This window comes from Aythya marila (genome assembly GCF_965140915.1).
Source record: "Aythya marila genome assembly, chromosome: 3".
NCBI classification, from domain to species: Eukaryota; Metazoa; Chordata; class Aves; order Anseriformes; family Anatidae; genus Aythya; species Aythya marila.
In genome coordinates, this window is record NC_139044.1 from 119,776,556 (window position 1) to 119,796,804 (window position 20,249).

The window sequence follows — 20,249 nt, forward strand, 5'->3', positions numbered from 1 at the left end:
ATGCCTTGGGGAAGAGGATCCTGTTGTGGGGCTGTGTGTGCAGATGCAACTATGTGACAATACATACATTGAATGAGGTGGTATGTGCAACTCTGAGCTCCAGGGCAATAGCTTGTTCTGCCACCAGGCCAGAATACCGAGGCTTTTGCTGGGAAAAAGGTGTGTGTGTTGGAAACATATTTAGCACAGTACCTTTCAGAAAGGCACTGCCCTTGCAGTAGCAGTCCAGAGCCTTCCGTGGGTTCCCAACCTTCTCGAACAGGTCTCCAGCCTAACGACAAACACAAGCTGCCAGTTTCCAGAGCCACTGTCTCCCCACAGCATCCTCTCTACCACTCCCATGTACAGAGCTGTCAGTCTTGCCAGAACAGACCTTGCCACACAGATTTCTACATCAGCTATGCCCTCCCCACTAACCAAGACCATGGGAATAAAGGGGACATCCAGGAGAGTGCATGTGCTGAGATCATTGTTCTCACTGCTGAACCCCACACCCTAAGGGTTTATCTGGGGTACCACCTACTAACAAGATCTATTTTTGAGACAGCTTTTCCTCTCTGCAAGGCAGCTGATGCAGCAACAGCTTTTTCTATGACCCATATTGGAGCAAGTCTTGAAGAAATCTCCAATCTGCATTGCAGAGGCTTCCTGAGTTCAGGTCATGACGCCACCATATCATCATATTTAATGGCTTTTTACAGATTCTACCTTCATGAATTGTCTAATCACTTTTGGACCATTCATACTTCTGGTAAAACAAACAAACAAAAAATAACAAAAAACACCTTGCAGCTGAGTTTCACAGTTACGTTTTCACCTGAAGGCTTAAGAAAAGGTAACAGGTTTGGAAAAGCACAAATTTCTCTAGGGTAAAAATGAAATGGTCAGAAAACGCCCAAGGTTAAATAAGACTGAAGAAATGTAATTGAAGCAAAGCACATAAAATAGGCAATCAAAATAAGTGCTTTTTTCACACAACACATAGGTGGAACTGGATAACTCATAGTCGACACTGTAGATCCAAAAGTACAGATGTTTTAAATTATAATTTGACAAGCTCATGGAAGCAAAATCCACCAAGATTAAACATAAAAATAAAAATCTGAGTTCAGGTAAAGTATAGTCTGCAAACTGCTAGAAGCCATGAAAGTACACTGTGGGAAGTATCAGCATATATTTGCCTTCTTTGTTCTTTATACGTCTTTCTCAAGCATCTGCAGGGGCGACTGTTGGCCATGATACCATACTGTATACTGGTCTCAGAGTCAGCATTGCCTTCTTGTATTAGCATAGTTATGTATCATATGGAAAACTGTTCTAAAAGAGTCACCTAATGGTAAGTAGTTACCAATTTCTTGTGTTACTAGATATAGAGACAAAGAATTATACCTGCTACATTCCTGCTCAATGCTCGTGTATCTCAGAGAAGCAAAGGAGAGGATAAGAGCTTTGACGCTACTAAGGAAGAAGGCCTGATGGGGTGGACCACTCACCTGTTCATACAGTTCCCCTCTGATCAGTGCTGTTGAGATCCTATTGATGACATCCCCATTGGTCATGAGCTCATCCCTGCTCATGGCCAGCCGTGCTGCCTTAGCTGGCAGCCCTGCCCGCAGGTATAAGCTGATGGCTGCCAGGTAGTCTCCCTGTCCCTCTTGGACCTCCCCAGCCTTCTCTTCTTGCTGGGTGTCCAGCAGCCATTGATAGTAACCCCGACGTAGCTTATCCAGCATTGGGTGTCCCTGTTGAGAAATTGATCACTGATTGAGATCACTGGTTGACCTGGGCAAAGGCAAAATATTGTTCTATTCCTCCTGTAGGTTCTGAACAGCTTATGACACCAGACTTCTCCCTGCTCAGTTATACTATGCAACTGCAGTTAGCAGGAACCACAATGTGAGTCCTGTATACCTCTGCATCAACCATTCTTTTCTGAAGCCCTGGCTGTTCCTAAACTGAAGTAGCTTTTCTCCCTTACTATTCACTGAGGTCTGTAATTCCATCACTGCAACCTCCCTTTACATTTCTCTTTTATCATCCTAAGACATTCCCTGCTATTTTATTCCTTGACTGTCAGTTGCATGATCATGAAGAACACACTAGTTTTATTCCTGTGCCTTGTCTTGTGGGCAAGTCGGGATACCATAATCCTTCCTGAACTGCATCTCTGATGCACACTGGCCCTCTAGCCGTATTACGCTGCACTCTAGAAAATAAAAGCACCTATTTGGTGTTGGACCAAAGATCTACTTACCCCCAAACCATGTTTTCTGCCATTTTTAACAACTGCCTTGCTGATCTCTGAACTTGCTATTTCTTAGGGGCATCCCTTCTTATTTAGCACTGCAATTAAGTCTCTCCACACCCAAAACTCCATTCTTGTGCCTTGTCCTCCTGATTCTATGATGTGCTCTAGACTCTCTGATGGCATGGCACCTTCCCCTTTTTAGTGAAACAAATCAGATGGTGGACCTTCAGGGCAGGCTCAGAGTCTCTTTGGGAGCCTCTCCAAGAAGATATTAAGTCCTGATTAGCCAGGTGAAGAGCACCTAGATCATCATTGGATTCCAAACCAGGAGACTTACCAAGCAAGCCCAAACCACAGTTTGGTGAAGCTATGTTCTATACCTTGGCCTCCGCGACTACAATGCACTCATCCCACATGTGCAGCTCCTGGTACATGTCCATGGCCTCCTCTGTAGCATTCTGTGTTAAAGAGCAAAGTGTGAACCTGAAGGGTCTATTAGCAGACACATTGCCATTGAGGTCTCACAACAGATGCAGGTTAGATGTGCAGAAACCACGTGCACAAGTGAACCATCCCTTTTACAGGAACATTGAACTTCCCTCATCCTCTTTCTGCACCTCAGGGCAATCACAGAATCATAGAATGGTTTGGGTTGGAAGGGACCTTAAAAATCATCTAATTCCAACCCCCTTGCCATGGGCAGGAACGCATTCCACTAGACCAGGTTGCTCACAGCCCCATCTAACCTGACCTTGTACACTTCCAGGGATGGGGCATTGTCCTGGTTTCAGTTAGGACAGAGTTAATTTTCCTCCTAGTAGGTGGTAGGGTGCTATGTTTTGGATTAGGATGAGAAGAGTGCTGATAACGTGCTGATGTTTTAATTGTTGCAGAGCAGCGCTTACACCAAGCCAAGGACTTTTCAGCTTCTTGCTCTGTCCTGCCAGCGGGCAGGCTGGGGGTGCAGCAGGAGCTGGAAGGGGACAGACCCAGGACAGGTGACCCAAAGTGGCCAAAGGGGTATTCCATCCCATCTGACGTCACGCTGAACAATACATAGGGGTGGCTAGCCGAGGTGGGGGGCCAGCTGCTTGGGGATAGGCTGGGCATCGGTCAGCAGGTGGTGAGCAACAGCATTGTGCATCACTTGTTTGTACACATTATTATTAGTAGTACTATTATCATTATTATTATTATTATTGTTATTATTATTTTCCTGTCTTAATAAACTGTCTTTATCTCAACTCACAGGGTTCACTTTCCCATTTCTCTCTCCCATTCCAGAGAGGGAGGGGGGAGGGTGAGCGAACAGCTGTGTGGTGTTTAGCTGCCGACCGGGTTAAACCACAACAGGCATACACAGCTTTTCTGGGCTACCTGTTCCAGTGCCTCACCACCCTCAGAATTAAGAATTTCGTCCTTATATCTAATCTAAATCTACCCTCTTTTTGTTTAAAGGCATTACTCCCTGTCCTATCACTATATTTCCTGATAAATCCTACACTTTGGAATGAGGAGTATCTCCCTCTATTCCAGGGTAAAAACTTTTCTCCCAGGAAAAAAAATATCTTCTTTCTCTCTTTCATACCAGGGCACAAATCTCCCTGCTCAGAAATAAGTGAAACCTTTTCTGCTCCTGGTTCCTGTACTCACCTGTTCCAGGAAGATCATCTCTGCCAGCTTGTAGTTCTTGTCTAGCATGGCCAAGCGGGCACGCACCAGGTAATGGTCTGTACCATCCCCACCCTGCAGACAGTCATAGTTAGCTCAGTTGGTTTCTTGGGTGAAAGAACAGGCTCTGGATATGGTATAAGGGAGGTGATTGCAGGTGGGGGTCTTTGTCATTACAGAAACTAAGAAGACAGAAGTGAGAAGAAGGGAGTAGTACAGTATACAATGTTTAGCCAGAAGAGGGATCTGACAGGCCTGGATGAAGGGTTAGGTCAGCAGATTCTACATGATCATGTCCTAGTCTGTAGCAGCATAATGGGGGGCATGGACACAGAAGATAATGTGGATAATGTGTATGCAAGTGTTTACAGGGAAGTGACTGCCCTGAACAGCAGAAAAGGTTTAACTCACATGCTCTTGAGCTGCCTGGTCAGCAATAGCATTGGTTTCATGCAGAAATCGAGCCTTTGCCATATTGCCCAGAGCTGCAAAGCACCTGGGAAGATGGGAAGAACAAAGCAATTAGTCACTAACGGGTTTGTTGGCACCTTTGGTTCAAGACAATAAAATCAGAACCTGGGTAGCAGACCACGCAGTGCAAACTGGAAAGGTGGGTAGCCCTGCTTCAAGAGAAGGATTTTGTTAAGACCCATGTTCAGATGTGCCCTCTAGTCCAGCTCCATGGAAAAAGCCATAGGCATGACCATAGTCCACGCTTCACTTCCCTACACTTCACAGATCCTCTGAGTTTGTCAGTAAAGTTTAATATCTTTATCAATGACATAGACAGTGGGATTGAGTGCACCCTCAGCAAGTTTGCAGACAACACCAAGGTGAGTGGAGCAGTTGATACAATAGAAGGAAGGGATGCCATCCAAAGGGACCTGGACAGGCTAGAAAAGTGGGCCCATGTGAACCTAATGAGGTTCAATAAGTCTAAGTGCAAGGTGCTCCACCTGGGTCAGAGCAATCCTGGACATGAGTCCACGGGGGAAGAGTTCATTGAGATCAGCCTTGTTGAGAAGGTCTTCAGGGTTCTGGTGGATGAAAAGCCAGCAGTGTGTGCTGGCAGCCCAGAAGCCCAACTGCATCCGGGGCTGCATCAACAGAGAAGTGGGCAGCAGGTCTAGGAAACTGATTGTCCCCCTCTACTCTGCATTTCTGAGCCCCCACTTGGAGTACTGCATCCAGGTCTGGGGCTCCCAGCACGAGATGGATGTTGATCTCTTAGAACAGGTCCAGAGGAGGGCCACAAAGATTATCAGAGGGCTTAAGCACCTCTCCTATGAAGAAAGCCTGAGAGAGCTGGGGATGTTCAGCCTAAAGGGAAGGCTCCGGGCTGACCTCATTGCAGCTTTTCAGTACTTAAAGGGGGCTTATAAAAAAAGAGAGCAACTTTTTGCTCAATCAGAGAATGGCAGGCCAAGGGGGAATGGTTTTAAACTACAGTAAGGGAGATTTAGATTAGATGTTAGGAGGAAATTCTTCACTCAGATTGTGGTGAGGCACTGGAACAGGTTGCTCAGAGAGGCTGTGGATGCCACATCCCTGGAGGTGTTCAAGGCTAGGATGGATGAAGCCCTGAGTAACCTGATCTGGTGGGCACCATCCCTGACCATGGTAGGGGGGTTGGAACTAGATGATCTTTAAGGTCCCTTCCAAACTGAGCCATTCTGCGATTCTATGATCTGATAGACACAGAACCATAGAATGGCTCAGTTTGGAAGGAACATTAAAGATTATTATTACCCTAAAGTCATTGCCTGGAATAAAGAACACTTCATTCTCCAATGCAGTGAATTTTCCAGGCCACACAAAAAGTCACATCTTCAGTTAAATTCTGGTTTCTGTGAGGGATCCAGCAAAGAGAGTGTTTAGGCCAGAAAGACATTATAGCTTTTTTCTGTACCTCTCTGCAATGTGCAGCTGTCTGGCTTCCAAAGCCAGTCTGCTTAGGGTCTTCCACATGGCTTCCGTCTCTGTTGACATTTCTAGTGTCTCCAAAAATGCAGTGGCCCTTGAGGCAAAGAGATATGCAGACTTTCAGTAACAGAACAGAAGAGCTCTCTGATGAAAATCCTAGTCTGAGACCAGAGTTTCCTAAGAGTTCCCAAGGGTTGCACTGAAAACACATAGTTGTGACAAGTTTTGAAGACTGTATAAAAACAAGGCCTGACATATCAGAGAAAAATTCTCAAGTGGGATCAGTTTGTGAAATTTTCTTCCCTTGTCAATTTTAAATACAGGTAACAATATCAGCCCTGCCCAGGTGGCCATCATGACTGCTTTGGACAGTCAGTTTTTACTCCGCATAGCTCCTGAAAGTTTCCATGAAACAGTGTCACTGTCACTGGAGGGGCAGCAGCAAGAGCTCTGAATTACTACTTCACATCTGGCTCCTATGGAAGACATTTACTGCAGTTAAATGCAAACTCCATTCACTGAATTCATGGGTGTCAATGGCACCAGACTGGCCAGCATTTTCTGCCACGCAGTCTGAAACTGCAGAGCTGTGAGGATGACAAAGGGGAGTACTAATTCCTGAATACCTGGCACCAACATTGATGCTCAGTGCTTAAGCTTCAGCTCAGCACAGAAAGTCACGCTGGTGTTAAGTCATAGACTGCTGACCCTCAGGTGCATGCTAAGTCAACTGGGGCACCTGCCATAACCATATAGCTTACCTAGCACTTACCTGTGATAATCCCCATCATCAATGGCAGTTCCAAACTCTATGAGACCTTCATCTAGGGTGTAGGACACAGTGTTCACCCCTTCGGATACGATCACTTCAGTCTTTCCATCGTTCCGTTCCAAGTCTACAATATCTCCCTAAAAAGAGTACCAGTTATCAATACTCCCATGTTCTTCTACATTATGTAGGGGTAGTACAGATGTGAAGACAGCACTGTGGCAACTCTGCATGACTAAAGTTCTGGTGGATGAGCTCACACGTAGCAGACACTGTCACTATCACACTAGAGAGAATGGAAAAGCCACTGAGCAGCTCCTCCTATCTCCAGATTCTGCCAGAAATGCCTGCCACAGAGCATTTCCAGCAGTGCAATATGAAACAGGTGAGCTCATATTTTGTCCAGGAGAAACTGGCAGTTCCCTTCTGTTTTCTCTTCTGAAATCTGCCATTCTGCATATTCCCACATATGTGAACAATTAGTATAGAAATTCATGGAGGAAATCAAAGTCTTCAGAGTTTTACCTTCAGAGGAAACATGGTGACTCGCTCTGGAGCATCAATGTTATACCAAATGCAGAGATTGTTTCTGCTCTGTGCCACCACCACATCACTGCCTGGAACCCACTGCACATAGGAGCAATAGTTCAAAATGGTAGTCTTGGTGCTGCTTTCAACATCATAGAGCTGCAACTACATGAAGAAAGAGGAGAAAAAGGCTCAGCATGGCTCATGTCTGGGCTACTAGCTCATATGAGCATGGTAGGAACATCTGAGCAAGCATCTTGTAAACAGGTATTACCAACCTCGAATCAAACATTTTCCAAGATATGTAGCTCAAACTTCCACACTGTTATTATTTACATATGTTACTATCGAAGACTTAAGATCTTTTTTAACTCTTGCTATATTTTAGGCAGCATGCTCAGATCCTGACCTCCTTATTGCTAAGTTCATAGATATATAAAACAGAATATATTCTGTGCTACTTCAGCACCCTCTTGGTTGTACAGTTGCAATAGGAGAATGGTCTCTTAAGTCCTTCACGCAATCAGACCGAAGGACCAAGAAGGGCCTTCCTCTGCAGCTCTGAGCTGAACTGTCCATCCTAGGTGAAGTCTTATTCTAAGAACTGTTGCCAATAAGCTGAAAGAATATTGCCCTGAAACAAACTTGGCAATTTGGAAGGTATAACCTGGCACATGGCATAACAAAGGTGTATAATGCCCTTGTAACTTAGAAGTCTTGGGCTGTGTTTGCTCTTTCTCATAATTGGCTTCACATGGTAAAGATGCAAAAAAGAAAAGAGAATTGTGTTGAGCCTTATGACATACCAGCAGAAGAGAACAAGAAAGAAGCTTTTTCAGTCTGTACTAAACTGATTGGAGAGATATACAGGGATATAGTTTAGGAGAATCATGGTACTGTCTGATTTAGGCTGGTGGCAGTATGTAGCCTGTTGAGAGGGCCCAGAGAGGTTGTGGGAGGCCCCATCCCTGGAGGTGTTCAAGGCAAGGCTGGATGTGGCTCTGGGCAGCCTGCTCTAGTGGTTGGCAACCCTGCCCAGAGCAGGGGGGTTGAAACTAGATGATCTTTCAGATTGTGAAGTGCCAGATGTATGCACTGGAAACTTTGGCTACAAAGTTGAGCACTCTGGTCTGATAAGCTTGGCAGCAATGAATCAGACTGTATGTGAGCGATAACAAGCAGACAGGTAATTAAGTGGAGATCTGTGGTTCCCAGGCAAGAAAGTATATTTGCACCCCCTAAAATCTATGATGCAGTCTTAGGGTGCCAAAAATAACAAAGCAGGAGCAGCTCAGTGAAGAAGCCAGGGGCTCCTGTCTGAAACGAGGGGTGAATTCAAGAGTTTCATCTGAGATGAAGGATTACAACACCTGTTCATGTATGAACATAGTACCTCATCCATCCTTGGACTAAGGAGAGAGGTACGGCCAACCTGGAAATATTCTACTGCAGACTGACAGTCTCCAGGGATGTGAACATGAACTCTGAAGAAATCAAAATCATCTTGGGATGAGCTGCAGTGCTCTGGCTGGGGCCTGCCACAGCATCTGGGATATCTGCATAGAAATTCTAGACATGAATTACATAATTGTCAATAAGGTCATGTGTTCTTCTCAGGACACTTGTTACAAGACGAACAAATGACATGAAGCAGTCAGAAAGCCTTACATTTGTAACAATGAAGAAGGCTTCACTGTGAGCTGGGTAGAACTGTAACACAATTGATAAATACATCTTCTTGCCTGCTGTGGTGAGCTTTTTCATCTGTATCTGTACAACTAAACTAAACACACCTAGAACATTATGTGAGTATCTGCACATTAGAATCTGTAGTGTGAAACTGTTATGATTTTTGGCATAGTTTTGTCCTGGGTTTACTAATACTCTCCCAGACAACATTCAATCACAAGCCAAGGGCCACACTGGACATGCCATTTGGTTGTGACCAGACTGTTTTAGACAATTAGAGTTCATCTTACAGACATAAGCCAAGCTGTTGCAGAGAACACCTTTTTTAAATTGACATGCTATTCTATAACAGTTTATAGTCTAACAGTCTATTGTGAAAAACAAAGTTATGTTTTTGCAATAGAAAGTGTTTTTGCACACTATGACCTGTATTTTAAGGATTGATGACAAGGAGGAAGATGTCAAGTAACTTCAGAGTTAGCTATGACTGAAAACCAAGCAGGAAATGCTGCCAACTCATGCAATTTGTACATGGTCTGTCTTTCTTAAAGGAATAGTCAAAATATCACGAGTAATTCACATGTGTTTCTCATCTCCATCCCTGCACTCATAAATATTTGTCTTTACTTCTCCCACATTGCCACCCTCCCCCCCAAGATGTGCCTGGCCTTACCCTCATCTTCTTGTCCCTGAAGAGTAGTTTGTGGCCTGTTTCATTCAGCTCCAGCCAATCAATCTTGCTGTCATGGCTAACAGTGCCTGCATTGTAGCTACCTACAAGGTCCACTTGGGAAGGAAAAAGAAGAAACAGTACTTAAAGGTGCTGAACATTCAATGCTCTCCCATGGGGATCAGGTACTTGGGACCTAAATAGAGCAGGACCCACAGGCAAACACACTGTGACATGAAAAGCAGACTGCAGTGAAATTTTATCTTGGTGCCTTATCAACAGCAGTAACTCTCTCCACCCTCCTGTGAGTATGTACAGATGACAGACAATGCAAGCAGCAATATCATCATGCTGAACTGCACAGAACATTGGATTTGGGATGTAGTCAAAGCTGCCCCACAGCTGTGCCCACACAAGGCAGCTAACCTGCCAAAAGCAGGGCAGCCTGGTGTCTAGTAATCTGCTGACAGACAGAATGAATGTGAAGGGGGCCTCCAGCAATCTGCTACCTAGTAGAGTGAATACAAAGAAGGCCTTCATGGATGTGCTTGGCACAGTAAGTGCAAAGGGATCAGTCAAGCTACGAAATACAGGGGAGGGGTGTTTATATTCACCTGTTGCTATGGTCTTGATGTCTATCAAATAAGCCAGTCTCTTGTTCTCCTCCACGCCCCTCTGCCGCCTCTCATTGATACGGACGCTGTAATTTGAAAGGAATGATTACTGTTACCTTTAATGCTCTCTAAATTCACAGGACTGAATAACATCTTCCCCTTGCCAGACTTACGTGCAATTTCCCTAAGCACATGGAGCCTCTTGTAGTTTTCTGGCTTGTGACCCTTGCACAATACCTATGGCTGCTTCAGATGGGAACAAAGCTTCTGATTCACGGCTTCATTCCAGAAGCTGCCCCTTTGGAATCAGGGTTTCCAATAACAAATTAGTTACGATAATTCCACCCTTGAGCAGCCCATTATCTTCCCTTCTCTCCTCTTCAGTTAGAAAAGGGAGTATGTTTTTTCAGAAAGACAGAGGAGGTCCCACTCACATCTGGAGTTGCCAGTAATGCTGGAATAGGATCAGCTGGATACAGAGATGCCTGAGCAGATAAATAGGTTCTTCTTCAGGCAATAGTCAAGTCAGGCTTCAATAAGCACATATCAGAGGAAAATGGCCTCTTGTGCTTCTAAAATTTTAGAACCATCTATTATAACTGATCAATTAAACCCCATCATTGGTTACTGCCAGAATAAGATAACTCAGGAAACATTCAGCAATGTGCCATCAGGTCCAAGAGTCTGGGAGCTGTGTTTTACAGAGTGGTATGCTTCCAAGTATATGTATCTGAGATCAGTTCCACAAAATGCCTGTACTGGCCACCCATGTGGGTGTGACACTCACCTGACAAGATGAGGGCTCATGAACTCTGTGCGGACAGACCCCAAGATGTCATTATTTCCATATTCCACCAGTGTCAACTCCCCTGCATTAAAGATCATGCAGACCTGTAGGAGAAAGGGGAACGCACTCTTACAGAAAAGCCAGGAAAGCATGAATATCTACCACTGAGGTGAGCAGAAAGGACTCTACTGCACACAAGTCTAAATTTAAACCTAATGGGATGAGCAAGGATCTGTTCTTGTCTTCCTGTTTTGACTGCCAGCTTTTCCTGATGACTGGGAATTTTAGTCCTGGCTGTATCAGTCTTGCAGGAAGAGCCAAGCTGTCACCTGGAGAGCTATATAGTTCTCATTGCCGACATATATAGTTCTCATAGCCGACACATAGGCTTCTCCAAATCTCCCTGCCTTGCCAGAAAGTGAAGTATTCCAGGTAGTTAACACATCCTGTTTTCTGTACCTCCAACATCTTCTCTGGCTGTTGCTCTTTTATTGCTCCTCTCCCCTGCATGGTTTTGACTTACACAGTGCTCACATTGGATTTGCTTTTTACCTTGGCATATGGAAAAGGCAAGTATGGGGAGGAAGCAAATCAGGATGTATATTGAGAAGTTAAGTGCAGGAAACAAATGAAAAACAGGACTTTCCAGAAATGTGGTTAATACTTTTTCTGCCAGTGCACACACTGCTTTACTCACCATTCATGAGTAGCATCCTATCCCATCCAACTTACATTTTCATTGTCGAAGAAGAACTTCTCATTCCCTCCAGACCCTTGCCAGGCTACCTAAGATGCAATAGCATGGAGTGAGCAGTCAAGGTTGACAGCTTTTGCAGGGGACTAGGTTGTAGGCATTGTGGTCTGTGGTTCAGCTCTCAACTCCCAGGACAGACAGCAAGAACTACACCGCACAGGGGATCATATACCAGCAGCCCAGCTATCAACACTATCATTACCAGCCTGCAAGTTCCCAACTTATCTCTCCTTTTTTTGACTACCTCTACTTCAGAGTGCTCTTCTCTTTGTGTAGCATTTGTTTGGCCTCTAAACAAAAGCTATGTGTATGACCAATGTACATGAACCTCTAGCCTATTTTTTCACAGCATCTCTTCACCTTCCTCCAGACTAACTTTAATATAAAAAGTATCCCCAAAACAACTTTGCCTCAGTAAATCTTCTGCACAGAATCAGTGCTACCATTTGTGGGGATAGAATCTCCATACCACATGTGGCTGAAATCGTTCTCTTTTGAATCCTTGTGTGAATCCACACATTCACATCTGGAATTTGCAAATGTGCAGGTGTACATCATACAGTTTTGTCCTCCACCCCTCTACCCTCCTCTCACCCCATCCTCAGTACAAAACACTGAAGATGTTGATAAACTGGAGGAAACTCAGCGGAGGCCCATCGAGGTGTTGGGGGCTGGAGCACTTGCACTCTGAGGCTGAAGGAATTGTGCTTCCTCAGCTTAGAGAAGGCAGACCTTAGGAGACATTTTTGTTTGTTTGTTTGTTTTTGCAGATACACAATGGAAAGGTGAAGAATGGTCATAAATTACAACAGATGAGATTCCAGCATAACATAGAATAAATAAAAAATAAAAATAAAAAGGAAAAAAAGCTTTTCCCCCCCAAGGACAGTAAAGCATTGACCAGAGGAACTGTGGTATCTCCATCCTTGAAGGTTTTCAATACCTGCCTGGATAAAGCCTGAGACATCACACCTGAATTTAATGTTGACCCTCTTTTGGGTAAGAGGTTTTGATAAAAGACATCCCAAGGTCCCTTCCAATCTGAATTATTCTATGATTCTTTGAAAAAAAATGTATTGTTCCTATGCAGAAAACATATTCTGTGAGTTGCAAAGCTAAGCATTTGATACTCTTGAAATGTCATAGATTTTCCATTACCTCACTGAGCTTGTTGGAGCTGATGTCACCCAGCAGTAATGTGTCTGAGGTATGGGCCACCAGATATCTGTCTTTCCCTAAGATCTTCACCTCATCAATCTCATAACCATAGTGGGATTTTAACACAACACGAGTTCCTGTTGAGAGGTTCTTCACAATGACCTGCAGAATGTGAGAAAAATATGAGGCCCTCTTTCCACGCACAGAGGAAGAACACAGACTTATTGTCCTACGAAAGATTATGTAACAGATGATATTTGGGTATTTAGATATTCCTTCACATCATTTCACTCTGTTTTTTAAAGAAACCTTACCGTTACTTTTGTAGTGGACAACCACTGTAGTAGAAGTGTGGGACTCACTTCTACCATTTAGAAGTTTCTAGCCTAATTGTAGGTCTCCTCAGGCTCCCAAGGATGACTCATCATTTTGGAGTTCTGCTCTCTTGCCACTGACTACAGAGGGGCACCCAGACCACTAGTGCACCCTTACTACCTGACTTGAACCAGGTAAAGCTGACTGAAATTAAACCACTTAGGGAGTCTGTATTTCACACTGTACCCCACACAAATTCACAAACTAGGAAATAAACTCAATTGTCTTTCATTCTATCAAATTACCATCCAGACTTGACCCTGTCCCTGGACCTTGACCCTGTCCCTAAGACCCTCCCAACAAATTCCTACAGACAAACCATAGGTGCAAATGTGTACATAAAATACTTTTGTAACTTGCTGTGCTGATTTTGGTGCATATTTTTCAAGGAAGTGTATAACTGTTTTGAAGGAGGGAGGCAATGAGGTAAACAGACTTAGAGAAATTCACCATCGCTCTTAACTCTCTCAAGTACAATACATCAAGTTGTATCGAGGCTGAAGCTCACTACTACAGAATATACAGTGTATATTCTTAGCTGATTGGCTGAGAAAATCTGAATGGCTGGAACAAGGACTGGACACAGATTATGAACAGGAAAGAAGATGATGGAACCAAGAACCCCAAACACGTCTAGTTTTAGTGAACATCTCATTTTCACCAAAAGACATTACCTTATTGTATATCCTCTTACCTGGCTTGGTCCCACATATGTCATTTCAAATTTATTTTTGTAAATGCTTCTGCGAAGACAGCAGTCAAATTGTTCAACTCCTCCACACAGAGTACCCTGGGGAAACAAACACACTGTACACAGTCAGTGAATTCTTTTAAGGAGAGGTATTCCAGACCCTACTCACATGAACAGGATCAGAGGTGTGACAGAAACCCACAGGTCCTGGACCCTCTGAAGAATGTGGTTCAAGCCCCCAGGTACATAAGGACCAGCCCTATCTTGACTTTCTTGAGAGACTAGGAAAACTTAAAAGTTCTTAGAGAAAGTGAGCTTAACAAATCCTGGCAAATACATGGTAGAGGAAGAGGAGGGGTTAAAAATCACCTCTGTCCTCATCTTCCCCATTATCCCTCTCAATTTCTCACTTTAAAACATCCGCACTCCTTTCACTACTCATCTATCCCTTACCCTCTTCCCCTTCTCTGTAAGTATTTGTTCCTGTTCAATTAATTCTCTGAAAATATTTTAAGAATTCTTGATTTTGTTGAACATAAAAAGATGCAAAAACTATCAAAAAAAAGTTGTAAATAGCAATCTCTTTAAAACTCTTTAAATTATGTAGGGAGCTATTTCGCTTAATACAGAAACATTTAAAGAAAGATTAATTTAAAGAGCTTTAAAGATTTAATTAACTTAATAGAGAAAGACAGACCAAGGTCCATAGGCTGGAAGTAGAAAAAAAGACAACTCTAAACAGAAAATGTAGCACATAAAGTATAAGAAACAGTTCAGTTTTTCTGGATGGAAAGGATGCTCATGAGACTGCTCTAGAGAAGCTATGCTGACCTTATTATGCTTCTGTCAAAAAACGGGGACTGTTGCAGCCAATGAGCCATTACACAAACATTGATGATGTTTTCCAGGTGTACTGTACGTATCAGAATCACAGAATGGTTAAGGCTGGAAGGAACCTCTGAGGTCATCTGGTCCAACCCCCCTGCTCAAGCAAGGAACATCTAGAGCAGGTTTCCCAGGACCATGTCCAGATGGCTGTTGAAGATCTCCAAGGAGGAAGATTCCACAGCCCCTCTGGGCAACCTATTCCATTGCTCAGTGTTTCCTGATGTTCAGATGAAAACTCTTTGTGTTTTGTTTTGTGCCCACTGACTCTTGTCCTGGCACTGGGTACACTGCACATCTGAATTCAGCAGTGTCCCTTGCACAACGTCTCAGCCTAGGCATCTTGCATCATATTCCTAGGTGACAGTATGCCTTCTCTCATGTGCCCTCTCTGTACCACATCATTTTATTCTCAGGAGAATGCATGAGACTATGCCTGGTGTGTGACTCATGGGCTGCTAACTGATTATACAAACCACACAGATCCTTGAACCATCCCTCTTCCATGCTAGAGCTGTGATGGTGTAGAGGTGAGCTATTTCTTTGGGTTTGGCTTCTTCCCAGACACCACGGCGTGGGGTCCAGTTCAAAACCCTTAGCCTGTGAGAACAGATGAAAAACATGAAGAAATGTGCATGGTTGAAGAAGAAAGCTCTATAAAAGGGAGACTTCCAACAGGCACCATACCTATCATAGCTTCCAATGACAACAGCCTGGCCACCGGGACTGGCAGCTGCTGTGGTGAATTCCTTCTCTGAGGAGTCCCGACTATAGTCAAAGGTTTGAATCACATTTCCCTCCTTGCTATAAGCTACAATCTTCTTATCACATCCTGCAGCCACAATGCTGTTCAAAGCCCAGGCAAGGGCATAAGGAGGACAGGGATGCGTCACCAACTTACCCTACATTAGACATGAGAGAACATCTTGAAAACATCATTGGCTTTAGCCCTCAACTGGCCTCTGTATTCTACCACAATGAGACCAGTATGATGCCCTTTCTGTAAAGTCCTTTTCATGGGTGTTGCTTGGTCTGCATGCCTTAGGCTGTAGGAAGGCAGACAGAAACCAGAACTGAAAGATGTAAGAATTATTCCATTCATTTAGCTAAGAGAGAATGTCAGTACCAGTACCATTAACTAGACCAGAATGCATTCTTAAACTAGCAAAGTATAGATGCAGCCTTCAGCTTATGCTAGATGGCAGACACGCTCAAATTGCTTCAGTGAGAGAGAACAGATCTGAGTGGGAATAACATTTCTTCATCACATTTTAAAGCACAGAGATTACTCCTTTTGGGGAGCAGCAGGAGGCTCAAGAGAAATGTTGGGTGCCCTATCCACAGACACAATGTGAACTTGGGATTCAGGGTTAACTGGAGTAACTATACCTCGCTTAATGAGAAGAAGATAATACTTGTTCTCTGGAACCCTACCCATTCGAGTATCATTCTCCTGGACATTCTAACATCAGATCTTTCCAGACATCTGAAAAGCCTCATGTCTCATACACAAAACGGTAACGTCCTTTCTTATTACCACACTCAGTGTAATTCAAAGCATCCAGTCACTGCTCCATTGTCTTCAACATTTCATAAAACCTCTGCTAGCAAGAACAGACTGCAGATCCTCTCCAGATCTGCACTCTCTTCACAACCTCATCACTTTACAGAGCTCTTGAGCCAGTAAGTTCACCGTGCAAACAGGAATTTCGCTCACTGAAGAAAGATCTTTGATACCTGTGATTCACCTGAGCCCTCATCATCAAAGAAGAAGCGTACTATGGTTCCATCCGCATGGCCAGACAGGATTCCTTTCCCCGACACACTGCAAATAAACAGAGCAAAGTTGCAATAAGATTTGTACCTTTATTTTTCTATCCCTGACCAGAAGAGCCAGTTCCAGGGACATTGTTGATGTTGCTCATCAAAGGAACCTTCACCAAAGATAAGTTGGATGGTGAACAGAAGAGGATCGAGTACCTGTATAAGTGTCCATAAAAGCTACAGCAGACAAACGTATGGAGAGACAAGAGCGGCCACTTAAATATTTTCATCATGTAAAATCACAATAAACAACTTACTATACTACTAAAACACAGAGAGGGTAAGGAACTGGAATAAAGACTATGTACACAACTTCTTATAGCAAGGTGTTTCAAACAATCCTTTCATTTCGAACTCCTCCAGAAGTGAGGCTGAATATTGTGACACCAGTAATCAATAAAAGCAACAAAAGTTGAAGAAAAAAACATAAGACATCTAGACAAACACTCCGGGACTAAGTCCATTATCTGTAGCATTAATATCTTGTGTACTTCTCTACACAAGCAGGGAGAAGAGAGAAAGGAAGAAGAAGCAGGCTTAATGTAAGGCACACAGAATGAACACTTTTAATGATAATTCATATAAAGAATACATTTTCTATGATGCTGCCTTCTGTCTATTGCAATCCCAGATTCGTCATTAACATCATATCAATAATAGCATGTGCTGTGTTTAGAAATAACAGGAAAAGAGAGATAGTGGAGGGAGACTGAGGAGAGCGAGAAAAGGGGAGGAGGAAAGAGGGGGAAGAGATGTGAGGGAAGGGGAGAGGGGTAAAGAAATAAAGGGAGGAGAAACGAGAGCAAAGGAGAGAGAACAAAAAAACAGAAAGCCTTTGAAATGGATGCAAGACAGGTTCTGGAAGGATCTGTCAGCAGTGGGAAGTCAGAGACGAGCTTTATTGTTCAGCACTCAGAAAACAGAATAACACCATTTATCAAAAATCCTACTGCTAGGATGATGACATATCTTAAATATTTTAGGTAAATGATACTACAGTACTTAAAATGAAAATTAATCAAAATAATTCAGAACGGTACTTTATGATTATTTTTCTAATTATAGACTTGTCACAATTTAATCTGACAGAACATTTTCTATTTTTTAGTTCTTAAACCTGACTGCTATTAGTAATTAGCTAATGAAGTTGACAACTTTAATCTTTATCAAGTCATGAATTCAAATAAATCAACATACGTATCTTACAGGAACTTACATCCTGAAATGTGTTTGGGGACAGTCAAACTGGATGGGCTAGTGTGGAGTGGCCAGGTGTCAGATTTTAGGAAGAAATTACTTTTGGAAAGCACTGAATGTTATCATCTTGACAAGAACTGACAGCAGAAAGACATTCTAACAACCTCCCATACTGCCACAAGTTCTGCCAGGGCCAATGGCTAGGTAGGAGGCTGAGGTAAAGCAGTGTAGCCTAAAGCAATGCCATACTCACTTGGAAGTTAGAGAGACCACATAGGAATCTGTCCCATAAATGGTGGAAGACTTGTTGTTCTTTGTATTTGCTAAACGAACCTGAGAAAGAGAATCTGATCAATATTGCTTCTGTTCCCAAACAGAATCGCGGATATCCTGCAGTGTAATGTCCCCGTATGTTTTCCAGTCTATAACCAGCAACAGAAATAGAAAGCTCATTGCTTTCTGGTAGGTTGGAGAGCAAATGGGAAACTTGGAGCTGCAGTCATAGAATCATAGAATGGTTTGGGTTGAAAGGGACCTTAAAGATCATCTAATTCCAACCACCCTGACATTGGCAGGAACACCTTCAACTAGAAGGGAGTGGAAGGTGTCAGACTTCCACATTTTTAGGAAGGCTCAGGAAAAGGACCAAAGGATCCAATAGAACCTCCAAGAACTGGGAACCAAACCAGAAAATTTGAGCCTCTGGAGTAATCCCCCTGTTGCTTAGGGGTGCCCTAAGACCACAGAATAATGTTTCTTCCCCTGCACCCTAGGTGCAGGCAGGCTCTCATAGCCCCTACATGGAAAAGAGTATCAGGAAAATAAGTTTCTCTACCTTTCCTTCAGCAAGACCAAAGACAATGATATTCTCCGCTGGCCACAATAAGCAGGTCACAGCACTCTGCCAAGGAGAAATTAAAAAGAGAGATAAGAGCTCCACTATACTTACAAAGCTTCTTGCCCCATTGCTTGCTACATAAGACAGCTCAGGAATGAGACCTCTCAAGTCCAAGAAAGAGAAGAGATGGGAGCACTGTGATGGACTTTAAAGTGGGATTAAGGCCCTCCATACTGAAACTTGAACTAGGTAACAGTGAGCTAGGGTAGAGTAAGAGGCTGAGAAGAGCTTAAACAGGGCATCAAATTTATACCTGATGTTGTTCAGTATCAGTGCTCTTCTGAGGGGACTGCTCTTTGATTATGTGTGGTTTTCCAGATGTTATATTCGAATGTATAAAATCACAGCTATTTTAAAATACTTTTTTGCAACAACAAATATAAATCAGAAAAATAATTTTACTCTGCTAATTTCATAACAGATATGAGAATATCTGTACTTTGGACCTTCATTTGCTGAATCACAAGTAGTGCTTACGTATATCTTTTCATTTACAAGCAAGATGACTATCCAATGCTACCACATAGGTCAGGCAGAAAGATTCATTAAATCTATATCAAAGGGAATTTTAAAATCGGAGGTATGGGGGTCAGCATGAAACCTACCTGTAAGAGAGAGCCAAAAGAGTTAATGAAGCCATTTTACATTTAAATTGAAAAATTTCAGTCAAAGTTTGGCATTGTGCCACTAGCACCAGCTTCATAGGCGTATCTGTTCCATTTTAAGAATCCGAGCCTGCTTTAGATATATATATACACTCTCACTTATTCATCTCACTTACTCTTCCCCACTCTTACCATTCATGTCAGCAAACACAACAACTAGCAGATACCTAAATGTCCCTGGATGTCCAAGCTGCTCATAGCTTACATGTCCAACCAATCAACAAGATGCATCTTTTACTCTTCCTGTTTCCCAGACATCGACTTATTTCCCTCATCATTTCCCAACCATTATTTTCAGTCTAACACAGTCACAAGCAGCCTAATTGAAACTTAGAAACAAGCCTTACAAAGTGGTAACAAGCTCAGCTACTAGTGTAAGGAAGTCAAACTTGCAGGTACTCTTGAGATCCTGACCCTCTAGCAGGATGCCTTGCTTGTCAGCAGAGCAGAACAGTGTCACTGTATTCACAATATGCACAAGAATGCCCAGTAGGTTTTGCAAATTGCAGGTGAGGGAAAGGGCCAAATAGATGATCTCCCATATTGACTGAATGTACCAAAAAAAATGTAAATAGAAATATTCAGCTACAGTGGAGAATCTACAGTGGAGAATTCATCTACAGTGGAAAATCTACCCCCATCAACGAAAGAATTATAAGAAACCACACAGATAGCACTAGAAAAATAAAAGATTCATTATGATAGAAATGGTAAAAAAAGGCATAGGATAAATGAGAGAGAGAGAGAAAATAGAAATGAACAACTAAATTAAAATACAAAAACTGTACATATGCTGTGTGCAACATCTAAGCCTTGCAAGAGACAAGCAGCCTCCCATCAGGCTGCTAGCTAGGTGCTGCAGCAAAGGAGAGTCAGAGGGACAGGAAGCAGCGCTAGTCATTG

The 20,249-nt window shown here is 43.1% G+C and overlaps 1 protein-coding gene across 5 annotated transcripts in view; it reads right to left on the reverse strand.

Moving 5' to 3' along the window:
* The window catches only part of IFT172 (intraflagellar transport 172), a 39,281-nt gene that overhangs the window by 17,384 nt on the left and 1,648 nt on the right, over positions 1 to 20,249 (reverse strand). For all 5 annotated transcript variants that reach the window (XM_082758126.1, XM_082758127.1, XM_082758125.1 and 2 more), the window contains exons 5-23: positions 18,619 to 18,684; positions 18,037 to 18,116; positions 16,500 to 16,587; positions 15,450 to 15,664; positions 15,239 to 15,362; positions 13,881 to 13,976; positions 12,812 to 12,973; positions 11,632 to 11,685; positions 10,900 to 11,003; positions 10,113 to 10,198; positions 9,502 to 9,614; positions 7,137 to 7,304; positions 6,615 to 6,751; positions 5,829 to 5,936; positions 4,331 to 4,415; positions 3,902 to 3,994; positions 2,629 to 2,706; positions 1,494 to 1,742; positions 193 to 271 (exon numbers count right to left, since the gene is read on the reverse strand). In XM_082758126.1, the coding sequence (XP_082614252.1) occupies positions 193 to 271; positions 1,494 to 1,742; positions 2,629 to 2,706; positions 3,902 to 3,994; positions 4,331 to 4,415; positions 5,829 to 5,936; positions 6,615 to 6,751; positions 7,137 to 7,304; positions 9,502 to 9,614; positions 10,113 to 10,198; positions 10,900 to 11,003; positions 11,632 to 11,685; positions 12,812 to 12,973; positions 13,881 to 13,976; positions 15,239 to 15,362; positions 15,450 to 15,664; positions 16,500 to 16,587; positions 18,037 to 18,116; positions 18,619 to 18,684 (2,185 nt within the window). The remainder of the gene's footprint in view (positions 1 to 192; positions 272 to 1,493; positions 1,743 to 2,628; positions 2,707 to 3,901; positions 3,995 to 4,330; positions 4,416 to 5,828; positions 5,937 to 6,614; positions 6,752 to 7,136; positions 7,305 to 9,501; positions 9,615 to 10,112; positions 10,199 to 10,899; positions 11,004 to 11,631; positions 11,686 to 12,811; positions 12,974 to 13,880; positions 13,977 to 15,238; positions 15,363 to 15,449; positions 15,665 to 16,499; positions 16,588 to 18,036; positions 18,117 to 18,618; positions 18,685 to 20,249) is intronic.